At 43.5% G+C, this 12911-nt stretch overlaps 1 protein-coding gene across 1 annotated transcript in view; it reads left to right on the top strand.

Annotated features, from left to right (window-relative positions):
• The window catches only part of fat4 (FAT atypical cadherin 4), a 157810-nt gene that overhangs the window by 110508 nt on the left and 34391 nt on the right, over window positions 1-12911 (top strand). The window contains 4 exon segments of the mRNA XM_061726489.1: window positions 1320-3469; window positions 3471-5670; window positions 9460-9564; window positions 9945-10252. Coding sequence (XP_061582473.1) covers window positions 1320-3469; window positions 3471-5670; window positions 9460-9564; window positions 9945-10252 — 4763 coding nt within the window.

Raw genomic sequence — 12911 nt, 5'->3', positions numbered from 1 at the left:
AATTCACTTCCATTGTGGCTTTTTTATTTGCGTGTTTTTTTTATTTGCAGCGGCGTTTCTTTATATTTGCAGCATTTATTTTATTTGCAGCAGCGTTTCTTTTTTTTTGCAGCGTTGGCTTTCAGCAATGGCGGGTCTCGGCCACCGTAGTTTGGAGTTCATACATCTATTTGTCATAAAAAAGGCAAACAATGTGTATAAGATGATGACTTTTATAATGTCTTGCATCTTTAATAATAAACCCAACCACTAAACATTCACAGTGCAGGTGGAAAAAGTAAATGATAGTTTAATTACTTTAACAAAGGCTAATTGGAGTTGTTTGTACACCCAGAGTCGAATTAACGACCATTAACTATTTATAAATGGGAGACAGAACCCACAAGTAACAGCTAAAGGCTTGAAGACGTCACTAGACCTGGAAACATCTCTTTTCATGAGTTTTCCAAGTATAAGTCATTGAACAGGCAGGGTGTGCTTGGCAGAAAACCACGGAAGAAAATGCAATTTGCAATGGTACTGAGAAAAAGCTGAATTGTTCATGAAGAATACTCTGGAGTACGTATACCACAAAAAGGGAAAAGGGAAAACTTAACATCCAGACATTTATTTTAACCTTTGATTGTGTTTTAACATTGATAGGGATTACGTTTTAAGGGATTAAGGTATATATATATATATATATATATATATATATATATATATACACGAAAGTATACAGGACTGTCTCAGAAAATTAGAATATTGTGATAAAGTTCTTTATTTTCTGTAATACAACTAAAAAAACAAAAATGTCATACATTCTGGATTCATTACAAATCAACTGAAATATTGCAAGCCTTTTATTATTTTAATATTGCTGATTATGGTTTACAGTTTAAGATTAAGTTTTCCAGAATATTCAATTTTTTTTAGATAGGATATTTGAGTTTTCTTAAGCTGTAAGCCATGATCAGCAATATTAAAATAATAAAAGGCTTGCAATATTTCAGTTGATTTGTAATGAATCCAGAATGTATGACATTTTTGCATTACAGAAAATAAAGGACTTTATCACAATATTCTAATTTTCTGAGACAGTCCTGTATACTTTATAAAAAAAGTTGGATTTGATTTGATTTGAATGACCTTCAGGATGGAAGAGTATTGCGCTTTATCGCAAATAATGCAGAAAACCAGTTAATTCCAAGCAGTTCATATACTTTTTCTTCTCACTGTATGCCCTTTCCTCGAAAGGTTTATGTTATTTCATTCCATAAGCATGTTTTTGTGCAGGTGAAGTGGTTATAAACTAAATTAGTGTCCTTTCTTGTGTCCAGGGTCCTTGGTCTTTGCCGTTACCGTCACGGACGAGGACTCCGGTTCCAACTCGCAGCTGCAGTACTCACTGATGGGCCGTAGTTCTGAGAAGTTCAAGATCGACCCAGTACGGGGGGCCATCACCGCCAACGAGAGGCTGACCGGAAGCTCAGAAGTCACGCTCACAGTCCGGGTAAAAGACGGCGGCGCTAATCCCAAAACGGACGCCACCACGGTGACCGTGCGCTTCGTGACCGGAGGAAACTTCCCCGTCATCAAGCTGAGGGAGCGCACTTTCACCTTCCCGGAGAGCCAGCCGAGCAATCACATCGTCACCACGGTGACGGGGACTTCTCAGAGGGGCGGAGCGCTGTCGTATTACATCGCCAGCGGCAACCTGGACAACGCCTTTCACATTGACCAGCTGTCCGGCGAGTTGTCCATCAGACATCCTCTGGATTACGAGCACATTCAGAAGTACGTCCTGTGGGTCGAGGCCAGAGATCAGGGCTTTCCACCTTATTCCTCCTATGAGAAATTAGAAATAACGGTGCTGGACGTGAATGACAATCACCCGGTGTTTGATAAGGATCCGTTCCACGCTGAGATCCTGGAGAATCTTTCCCCTCAGCGGGTGTTGATGGTCTCCGCTCTGGATCTGGACAGAGGGACTAACGGACAACTGGAATACGCCATCGTCGACGGCAACAAAGAGAACAGCTTCAGCATCAATCGGGCCACCGGTGAAATCCGGAGCACCAGGCCGCTGGACCGGGAGAAGACGGCGATGTACGTTCTGAACGTGAAAGCCACCGACCGCGGCTCGCCGGCCAAAAGCACGGCCGTCAAGGTCGTGATCAACGTCCTGGATGTGAACGACAACGCCCCGAGGTTTTCCAAGATATTTAGCGCCACGGTGGCAGAAAATGCGCCAGTGGGCTACACCGTCACCAGAGTCACCACCACGGATGAGGACGCCGGTTCCAACGCCATTAGCCGCTATTCAATCACAGATACCAGCATCCCGTTCAATATCAACCCAAACACGGGGGACATTACCATCAGCAGGCCCCTCAATAGAGAGGACACGGATCACTACATCGTCAAAGTGGCCGCGCACGACTCCGGCTGGACCGTAAGCACGGATGTCACTATATTCATAACGGATATTAATGATAACGCTCCCAGATTTAGCCGGCCGTCTTACTACCTGGACTACCCGGAGCTCACGGAGGTCGGCTCCGTGGTCACACAGGTCTCCGCCACGGATCCCGACGAGGGTTTCAACGGCAAGATCTTCTATTTCATACGATCCCAGTCGGAATATTTCAGAATCAACGCCAGCTCCGGGGAGGTTTTCGTGAAACAGCAGTTGAAGTATCAGAACTCCACGGGTGCCAGTAGTTTAAATATAAATCGCCACAGCTTCATCGTCACGGCCTCAGACCGAGCAGTCAAGCCTCTGATGAGTGAGACGACAGTGATTGTGAACATTGTAGACAGTAATGACAACCCTCCCGAGTTTGACTCGACGAGCTACTTCACTCCCGTCACCAAAAGCGTCAAAGTCGGCACCAGGCTCATAAGAGCTGTGGCTCATGACAAAAAAGACTTTGGCCTTAATTCAGAGGTCGAGCATTTCATAACAGGTGGAAACAGTTCTGCTAAATTCAAACTGGATAAAACAAGTGGCTGGATTACCGTTGCCTCGTCGCTCACATCTGATATGAATAAAATTTTCCTTATTGAGATCACTGCGAGAGACAAAGGGAACCCCCCTTTGTCAGCAAAAGCGTCAGTGAGAATTGCAGTCACAGAGGAAAATCACCACACGCCTGAGTTCTCACAAAGCCAAATTTCAGCTACCGTACCTGAAAGCCTTGCTGTGGGAACAGCAATAAGGACTCTGTCTGCCAGAGACAAAGATAAAGATATGAATGGCCTTATCACGTACAATATCACTTCAGGCAATGACAAGGGTCTGTTTGCACTTAATAGTAAGACTGGAGTGTTATCCCTCGCCCAGCCTCTGGACTTTGAAGAGAAGCAACAACACGAGCTTAAAGTTTCAGCCACAGACGGCGGCTGGATTGCAAAATCGAGCTACGTCTCCGTTACGGTCCACGTGACCGATGTGAACGACAATCCTCCTGTGTTTGATCCCGACGAGTAACTTCCCCATTGTGCAGGAGAACGTTCCGAGTGGCACCACGGTGGTCAAAATGAACGCCACGGACGGCGATTCGGGAGCCAACGCTGTCATGGCTTATGTGATTCAGTCGTCGGACAGCGATCTCTTTGTCATCGACCCAAACACGGGCACAATCACCACCCAGGGCTTCTTGGATTATGAAGCCAAGCAAGTCTACCATTTAACAGTAAAGGCCTTCAATGTCCCAGACGAAGAGCGCTGCAGCTTCGCCAATGTCAACATTCAGCTAAAGGGAGCAAATGAATACGTTCCCCGCTTTGTCTCCAAACAGTACTACTTTGAGATCTCTGAAGCGGCTCCAAGAGGCACAGTGGTCGGGGAAGTGTTCGCCAGTGATCGAGACCAAGGACGGGACGGAGTGGTTTACTACCTCATTTTTGGAAGGAGCAGAAAGAAGGGCTTTGGCATCAATAGGAAAACGGGTCAGATTTATGTCACAGGTACTCTAGACCGTGAGAAAGAGGAAAAGATTTCACTAAAGGTGCTGGCAAAGAACGCAGGAAGCATCCGTGGGGCGGATATGGACGAAGTGTTTGTGAATATAACTATCCTCGATGCCAACGATCCACCCGTTTTTACCCAAGAACTGTACGACGTGCAAGTCAGCGAAGGTCTGTCGCCTGGTGGGCTGGTCACCTTCGTGAGCGCCGAGGACTCGGACTCAGTTCCGAGCTGGAGCAGATTTTCGTACACCATTGCTCCTGAATTTGATAAAAACGTTTTTACGATCAACCCAAAAACCGGACAGGTGTCTGTGGCTGCAGAGCTGGACAGAGAAAGAACTCCCGTGTATAACCTGACCGTTCTTGCCGTGGATACTGGCTCACCTCCTGCCACCGGAAGCGCCACCATCATTGTGAATCTGGAAGACATCAATGATAATGGTCCAACGTTGGTAACCGCCTACGCTGAAGTAATGGAGAACCAGAGAGCTGGTACTCCCGTCACGACCCTGACCGCCTCTGACCCAGATCTACCGCCCAACCAAGGCCCTTACCTGTACAGCCTCATGAGCTCGGGCTCGGCTAACAGCTACTTCAGCCTAAGCTCAGCTGGGGTGTTGAGCACCAGTAGGGAGATCGACCGAGAACAGATTAGTGACTTCTACCTCTATGTTGTGATCAAGGACTCTGGCGTGCCTCAAATGTCCTCCACGGGAACAGTTCATGTCAAAATTAACGATCAGAATGACAACCCTTCGGAGCCACGCAACATGGAGATTTTCGTCCACTACTTCGGAAACATGTTCTCTGGAGGTGCTTTAGGAAACGCTAAACCCCAAGATCCTGACATCCATGACAGGTTCCATTGCTCACTTGTCTCTCCAGCCTCCGGTCTGTTTAGCATCCCGTCGGGAACATGCAACCTCAACTCCAAAGCCCGATCAACAGACGGGACCTTTGAACTAACCATCCGCAGCAGCGATGGTGTCCACGGTACAGTCAGTAATACAGCCAAAGTCTTCTTCATGGGCTTCACCAATGCCACCGTGGACAACAGTATTCTCATCCGACTCCACTCCGAAGGAGTCAAAAGCTTTCTTACGAATCACTACCTCAGCTTCTTACGCATTGCCAACTCTCAGCTAGCTGGACTAGGCACAGGTGTCCTGCTCTACGGAGCGTTTGAGCTCAACAATCAGACTTTCCTGATGGCAGCTGTGAAAAGGGGCCACGGACAATATGTGAACCCCAGTGGCGTGGCCACATTCTTTCAGAGTATCAAAGACGTTTTACATAGGCAGAGCGGGGTTCAAATAGATGCGGTGGACCATGATCCGTGCACACATAACCCGTGCCAGAACGGAGGCAGCTGCAAGCGGCGTCTTAGTGTCGGGCCTGACATGAAGATAGAAGAAAGTGTCCCTGTGATCCTGGTTTCCAACCACCCGCTGCAGCCCTACGCCTGCAGCTGCAGGCCGGGATACGCGGGAGCTCTGTGCGAGACAGACATCGACGAGTGCCAGCCGTCGCCTTGCCACAATGGCGGCACTTGCCACAATCTGGTGGGGGGGTTCTCCTGCACCTGTCCAGAGGGTTTCACTGGGATGGCCTGCGAGAGGGATGTCAACGAATGCCTTTCCAATCCCTGCAAGAACGGGGCACTGTGCCAGAACTTCCCCGGCGGCTTCAACTGCCTCTGTAAATCCGGATTTGCAGGTACAACACACACAGGAGTCACATTTTATGCCCTTGCAATTACTCATTCAAGGCCTGGAAAAACCATGTGGGGACACTCACACACACATGATAATGTACTCACAAACATGGCTTTAGATCCAATGAAAATATTTGCTTGTGACTGTTTCCAGGAGGTGTTGTAGCCATAGCATTTAAGCAGAGCTGCCAAAAACAGTTTGATTTTTAGGCTGCTAGTTGGGGGGTATCAGCTGGGATGCATATCATCCTGCCATGTTTGCTTTAATAAAAACGATGATACGAGGCTTAACCGATTCAGAAGTTGTGTCTTGGCTACACAGAGTTCACCAGTATCACATTTCCTTCATGCGCATGCAAAATATGACCACACACAGACACATTTCTAATCCAACTGCATATACAGGCCTCTTAATCAAGGATTTCACATGTGGTTGGGTTTTGAGTTGTTTGATAAATGAGCAGCTTTATAAAAAGATCAAATCAGTTATTTTTATTTGGAAAAATAATGAATACAGTACGTTATTAGCTTTGATAAAAGGGGGGTGGATCTGAAGTGGAAATACTTAGAGCAATCACTGGGATCGTGTATAATGTCCAGCTCTGTGTGCAGCATCTGAAAGACATTTTCATCGCAGCCTGCAGAAGGCGATTTGCCTCAAGTCAAGTCATTACTGTCCCTTTTTATTATGACGATAAAAAATGACCACATCTTTGTAGGTTTCATCAAGATAAATGACCCTCCTGCAGAAATGCACCTACTGACTTACAGTAGTTTTCATGCCCTCACACTGAACTCTCAACTTCCTGTTTTCCCCGGACCGGTTTTGGCAGTAGAATCCATCTCCATTAAGCAACTTGTCTTGGGATTTACAGTATTAAATATATTTCCGAAGTTCACTGTCAGTCTTTGTCCATTGCACCATGTGCCACGCATCATTTATGTCTGTTATTTTTATTATCAGTGTCACATTCCTTATCGTGCAATTAAACCTTTCAACTCGCTGAAGTTTGCATGCATGTGTGGCAGCCGTTCATGTAGATTTCAGCTGTTTGTCCGTCTGCACAGCGAAAAATAAAGAAGGAGAAAAAAAAAGGACAGGCTGATTAGAAAGCAATTTGATCTTGCAGTGAAGTGAGGAAGAAAGGCTGATTATTCTTAGTGGGAAGAATTAAATGAGATCATTTAGTTTTTCCTATGAAAGTTTCAAGATATTGTGGATGAAGTGACTTCATTCTGGATAGGCAATGTGTAATTCCTGGATAGCATCACATATACATTCATGTGCAAAAGTTAGTATACACTCTTTTAATCCTTTGTTTTTTTGGGTACAAAAACATTCAAATTCAGCTGATCCTAGTGCGTCTTAATATGAGATAGATATAACCTCATATGACCAACAACATAACTTTTCACTGCAATGTTATTTACCGGTATTTAGAAAGAATAAGTCAAAGTGAAAAATAAGGGGGGTAATATGAAGTACCCTCTTACTGCTTCCTTAGGATCTTAGATGGTAAACTGAGGCCATATCAGGAAGCCCAGAGCTAAAAGCTGCTTTAATTTCTGCTGTAGCGCTGTTAATATGCCACTTTATTAAGTTTTAATATTTTTTCAGGCATAAAAGTAACCGTTAAGATCCCCAACCTGGGCTCAGTTTATCCAAATAACGCCTGTTAAGAAATTTGCCGCGTAACCTACGCCGTAGGCTCTGTGTTGGTGTAAGGCGGAACCATAAATCAGCCTTTATTCTGGCGACATCAGAAGATACAACGCAACAACGGGCAAGCGAGTGATTATGTACATTCACTGAGTGAATATTATGAAAGTAAAATAGATATTTCTCGCTAGAAATTTAATCAAAACGCATTTTTATGCAGAAACTAACTCAAAATATTGATTTTATTCACTAAAAAATAAGAAATGTCCGCCATGTTTTGTTTTTTTTGGCCTACTTTTGGTAGTTTGCTGGTCTGCAACATTAATTTGTGTATTAAGACAATGCCAAGAGGCAAAGACATGAGCAATAGTTTTCAAAAAGTTCTGCAAACAGTTTTTCAGTGAGAAGGGTTATTCACTAGTGTAAAGCTTTGGAAACAATAGAGCCCTTTCAAACGTATCCCGGGGCCAAACAATGCTTTGCTAAACTAAGAAAAACCCAAGGACCACATTGCAGACTCTGCAGGCCTCACTGAACGTGTTAAGTGTTAAAGTCCATGGCAACGCAATTAGAAGACTGAATAAGTACAGTTTTATTTGGAAGGAGTGGCAGGAAAAAGATTTATCTATAAAAAGACTACAGAAGCACAACTGAGGTTAGTAAAACTACATCTGAACCAACCACACGACTTCTGGAATAATGTCCCATGGACAGAAAGTGGACCACAGTGGAGTTTTTTGGCCTGAATACTTTCCACCAAACCAAGAAAAACATTGCAAAAATATCTCATACCTACTGCCAAGCATTAAGGTGATGTTTTGGGGTTGTTTTGCACGGGACAGTCATGAACCATGGACGTCTCACAGCTTCCTCCAGAATATTCTGGAGGCAGCTGTGGGGCCACCTGTCCAACATCTTAAACCTATCTGAAAGTGTGACATGAGTTATGTGACAGAGCAAAAAACGACATGCAAATTTGCATCAAAATAAGCAAAAAATTTAGGTATCAAGGTTTTGGAAAGGCCTGGTGAAGATCCAGAGCTCAGCCTTGTGCTGAAATGAAGCAGTTGCATTATTATTTTGATCTTTTTGGCCTCATTTTTGCTACATAATTATATGTTGAGGGCAGAGGTGGGTAGAGTAGCCAACAATTGTACTCAAGTAAAAGTACTGTTACTTCAGAATAATATGACTCAAGTAGAAGTAAAAAGTAGTCATCCAAATAATTACTTGAGTAAAAGTAAAAAAGTACTTGGTGAAAAAACTACTCAAGTACTGAGTAACTGTTGAGTAACGTCTGATTTTTTTTTTTAACACAACCATTCAAACAGACAAAAGTACAAAATAATCATCTTCAGGCAAATTAAATCAATAAAATAATAAAATAAATTAAAATTAATAAAAAATTGCTTAAATTAAAGTAATCTTAAAGTAAATTCAAGTACTTTAATAAATAATAAAATAAATAAAATAATTTGTACTTTTCTTTTTTAACCAGAACTAGAACAAGCATGAACTCATAGAAACTCTGTGTGTGTTTGAGTCTGTGTAAATGTGACAAAACATGCAAAAACAAACATTTTTCCCAAAGAATCACCCAGTGATGTCATGAGATTGACGCGTACGTGGATAAAAGGGATAAAAGAAAAGTAACAGCTCAGCGTAGCCTAATGTAGCGGAGTAAGAGTTTCTTCTTCACAAATCTACTCAAGTAAAAGTAAAAAGTATAGTGATTCAAAACTACTCCTAAAAGTACAACATTTCCCAAAACTTACTCAAGTAAATGTAACGGAGTAAATGTAACTCGTTATTACCCAGCTCTGGTTGAGGGTCATGTGAGGTTGTATTTGCCAAATGATGAGACCAACTACCAAAAGAGTGGTCATTATTTTTAAAACACACACACAAAAAGCAATTAAAGAGGAGGAACTTTTGCACATGATTGATCAAACTCACAGCTTCCTGTTTCATATTCAAAGTATTTTTATGACATGATTTTTAAGACATGGTTTATTTTGTTTTTTATGCAGTTTTTTTTTCTCAGCTGTGAGGTGATGAAAAGCTTGCATGAGTGTTTCTGTGTCGTGTTGCCACCACATCCATTTTAATTTGTGTTGTTCTGTGAACCCAGGAAAAACGTGTGATTCCATCATCAATCACTGTGAGTGTAACCCTTGTTTTAATGGCGGTTCCTGCCAGAATCGGGTGGACGGATATTACTGTCATTGCCCATTCGGTAAGTAGCGATCGGAAATCTTCAAGGCGCTAAAAGAGCCTTGGTCAATTTAAAAAGCAATATGGATTATTTTCCTCCTTTTTCTCCCTGATCAGTTTTTTAAATGTCAACATTGTCATTGTGCTTCCATTTTTCCATGCTGTGTATTTCTGTCCTCATAAAAAGCCTCAAAATGTGACCCAAAAATAAGACATTTGCAACTTTTTGATGATTCTTTTACAATATGATGATCTGAGAGATGTAACATCTGCTTTGTTCAACATAAGCAGAACATCACTCTTTAAAATTTCTGTTTTAACTGTTGATAATCTTATCAAAGCGGAACCATCAATCATTCAGCGGCTTCCCCTTTGATTAATCCTTTGGTCTTTGGTCCTCAGGGGTTTTCGGCAAACACTGTGAGCTCAACAGCTACGGCTTTGAGGAACTTTCCTACATGGAGTTTCCATCCCTGGATCCCAACAACAACTACATATACATCAAGTTTGCTACCCTGAAGAGCAACGCGCTGCTCATGTACAACCACGACAACCAGACCGGAGACAAGGCCGAGTTCCTGGCGTTGGAGATCATCGAGGGACAGATGCGTTTCTCCTTCAACCTGGGCAGTGGAACCTACAAACTAACGACCGCTATGAAGGTTTCTGACGGCCAGTTCCACACGGTCATCGCCAGGAGAGCTGGAATGGTGAGGATACGCATTTTTATGCTCTACATTTGGCCAGTTGAAGATACATCAGCTTGTGCCTTGTGAGTTTTACCGTATTTTCCGCACTATAAGGCGCACCTTCAATGAATGACGTATTTTAAAGCTTTTTCCATATAGCCTATAAGGCGCACCGCATTATAAGGCGCACTAAATATATGGTAAAAAACCGACTATAGTGGCTGGGGTTGAGTTACGTATCTACCTGATGGAGCTGCTACAGGAAATGCTACAAAATCCTACAGCAAATGCAAAAAAAAAAAAACAAGAAGAAAAGCACCGTATGTCAAACTTTATTAACAAAATAAAAACCAGCTTTGCTCCATCTCGTCAAAGTCGCCATTATGCGAGTCAGCGTTGCTGCTGTTGTTTTGAACGTTTGTGACGATTCCTGACGTTTTAGTGCCGTTACTTCAGCGACACCAACTACATTACCCACAATCCCCCTGACTACAGTAACAGAAATTACCGTAATGATCATATATAAGGCGCACGGCCGGTTTTTGAGAAAAATTTAAGGCTTTTAGGTGCGCCTTATAGTGCGGAAAATACGGTACTAGTTTTTTTAGGAAACATCCAGGAATGCAGCATGGTACGGATGTGTACGCATTCTTCCAGTGAATTGTTTCATTTCATTGTATTTCAGGTGAAAGTTTGAAAAACAGTGGCCTTAAAAGGTTTCTTTGAGGGTAGTATGGTTGTCATGGTTTGTACTACAATGGTAGTTTACTGCTTGTTATACTTTTGAATACTAGAGGCTAAAACAGCCCAGGAATTTGACGTGCACTTTGAAAGATAAGCTTTTTTTATATATAAATATATTTATTTATTTATTTGCACGTAAAAAAAATATACAACCGCCAAAAATTCAGACAAACAGTATGTAGAAAAAAAGGAAACAACAAAAAAGAAATACAATGTAACAAGAAAATGTGCAGGAGGAACCAAAAAAACCCATAAGGGCTTGTTGATGTTTCCTCCTATAATGAAACAAACAGTATCTACAGAGATATGTAAAACATAGGACAACTAAGGAAAATAAGCTAAATTACTAGAAAGACAGGAATCTGATGAGGATGTGCAGAGAAGTTCTGGAAATTAGTTGTTAAGCTTTGCTAAGCTGGGTTAGCAAAAAAGTTGTGATTTGTTTTTTGAAATTATTTGTACTCGAGCGTTCTCTAATATTGAGTGGTGAGGTGTTCCAATAAAGAGGAACCTCTGACCCTAACTGAAAATTGGGAAAAAGTAGTCCTGAAAAAGGTGGGATGGAGATTGTTTGCAGACCTGGTATTAAAGTGATGAATTTGGGAATTGAATTGAAATAAAGAATGAAAACAGGTTGGAAGTAGCTTGTGGATGGATTGATAGACAAAAAGACAAATCTGATAAACATTTACAGCAGAAATAGGGAGAATACTTAGGGATTGGAACAATGGGGTGGATCTAGTAAGTCTATTGGAAAATGTAATAATTTTGATAAAACGTTTTTGCAGGATTAAGGTACAGTTGAGGTTGCTCATGAAGGTACTTGCCCAAATGACATTGCAATATGATATGAAGCTTCTACCTACCAGCGACACTGTGGCAAAGTAAGAAGGAGAAAGTCCAAGTCGGCCTTGTCAGACGGTTATTAATGAACCTTTCCTGCTGGTCCTCCAATCCGTCGTTCACCACCATCGTGGGGGTTACAGGAAGCTGGTAAAACCGTTGGAATGGTCAGGTTTGAGATGGTGAAGAATGACGGGATGGAACGGAAACACTGCGAATGCTTAGCCCCGTCTGAACACAGAGTGAATACGGAGGCCGGCGTGTTTGGGTTCTGGCAGGGCGAGAGAGAAATGTCAGTGATTCGTGCCTGAAGTGCCGACTCCCACAGGTGGCTAAAGTAAACCTGATGGCTCTGAGGGTCATTCCTGTGGTCAGGCCTGAGGTCTGAACTCAGAGTCCTCTCAAATCAGGCAGAAACCACAGAGCCAGTCGTCAACTGCTTCTCCCGCGAAGGCTCCAAGTTCTCAGGGAGCACAGGGTTCACGGGAACGTCGGCGCGTCGGCATCAGGATTCAGACGGCGGAGCCGCCTCGCCGCTGACGTCAGGAACATTCAAATATCTCAAGCGTGTTCAAGAATTAATAAAACCACAACAACTGCTGCGGTGTCCTCCTGACACCGCAGCAGAACCGTGGTCTGTGTATCCCTGGCACCCGCTCACGTCAAACATACCGAAGCATTTCCAACGCAGCAGGCCCAGTATTTGGGCCTCTGCCGGTAAGTTTTGATACAACTTTTAACTTCTCCCGTGTACACCGCAACTGTCTTCTCTCCGCTGCGGGCTCCTCTTGGAGCCCTCGCGAGTAAGTTTTGCTCTGAACTACCGGCTAAAGCAACTAGCTAGCTGCTCGCTACTCTGCCATTACTCCTTTACTGGTCACCGCTGTTTTCCGTCCTCAGCCACCACCAACTCCTCCTCAACAAGCTTACCTGCTGGATGTAGCATGCTGTGGCTAATCCTGTGGATATTCCTCGGGTTCTCGTCGCTCCTCTACACCCGGACCCTCCGCTCCTCGACGCTAGCTCTCGTTAGCTTCCAGCTACCGCTCTCGACCCGGACCATGCCGCCGCTCCACTCCGCCGCGGCCCACCA

This window comes from Cololabis saira, chromosome 7 (assembly GCF_033807715.1).
Source record: "Cololabis saira isolate AMF1-May2022 chromosome 7, fColSai1.1, whole genome shotgun sequence".
NCBI classification, from domain to species: Eukaryota; Metazoa; Chordata; class Actinopteri; order Beloniformes; family Belonidae; genus Cololabis; species Cololabis saira.
The sequence above is the reverse complement of the archived record's forward strand: the minus strand, read 5'-3'. Positions and strand labels throughout refer to the sequence as shown.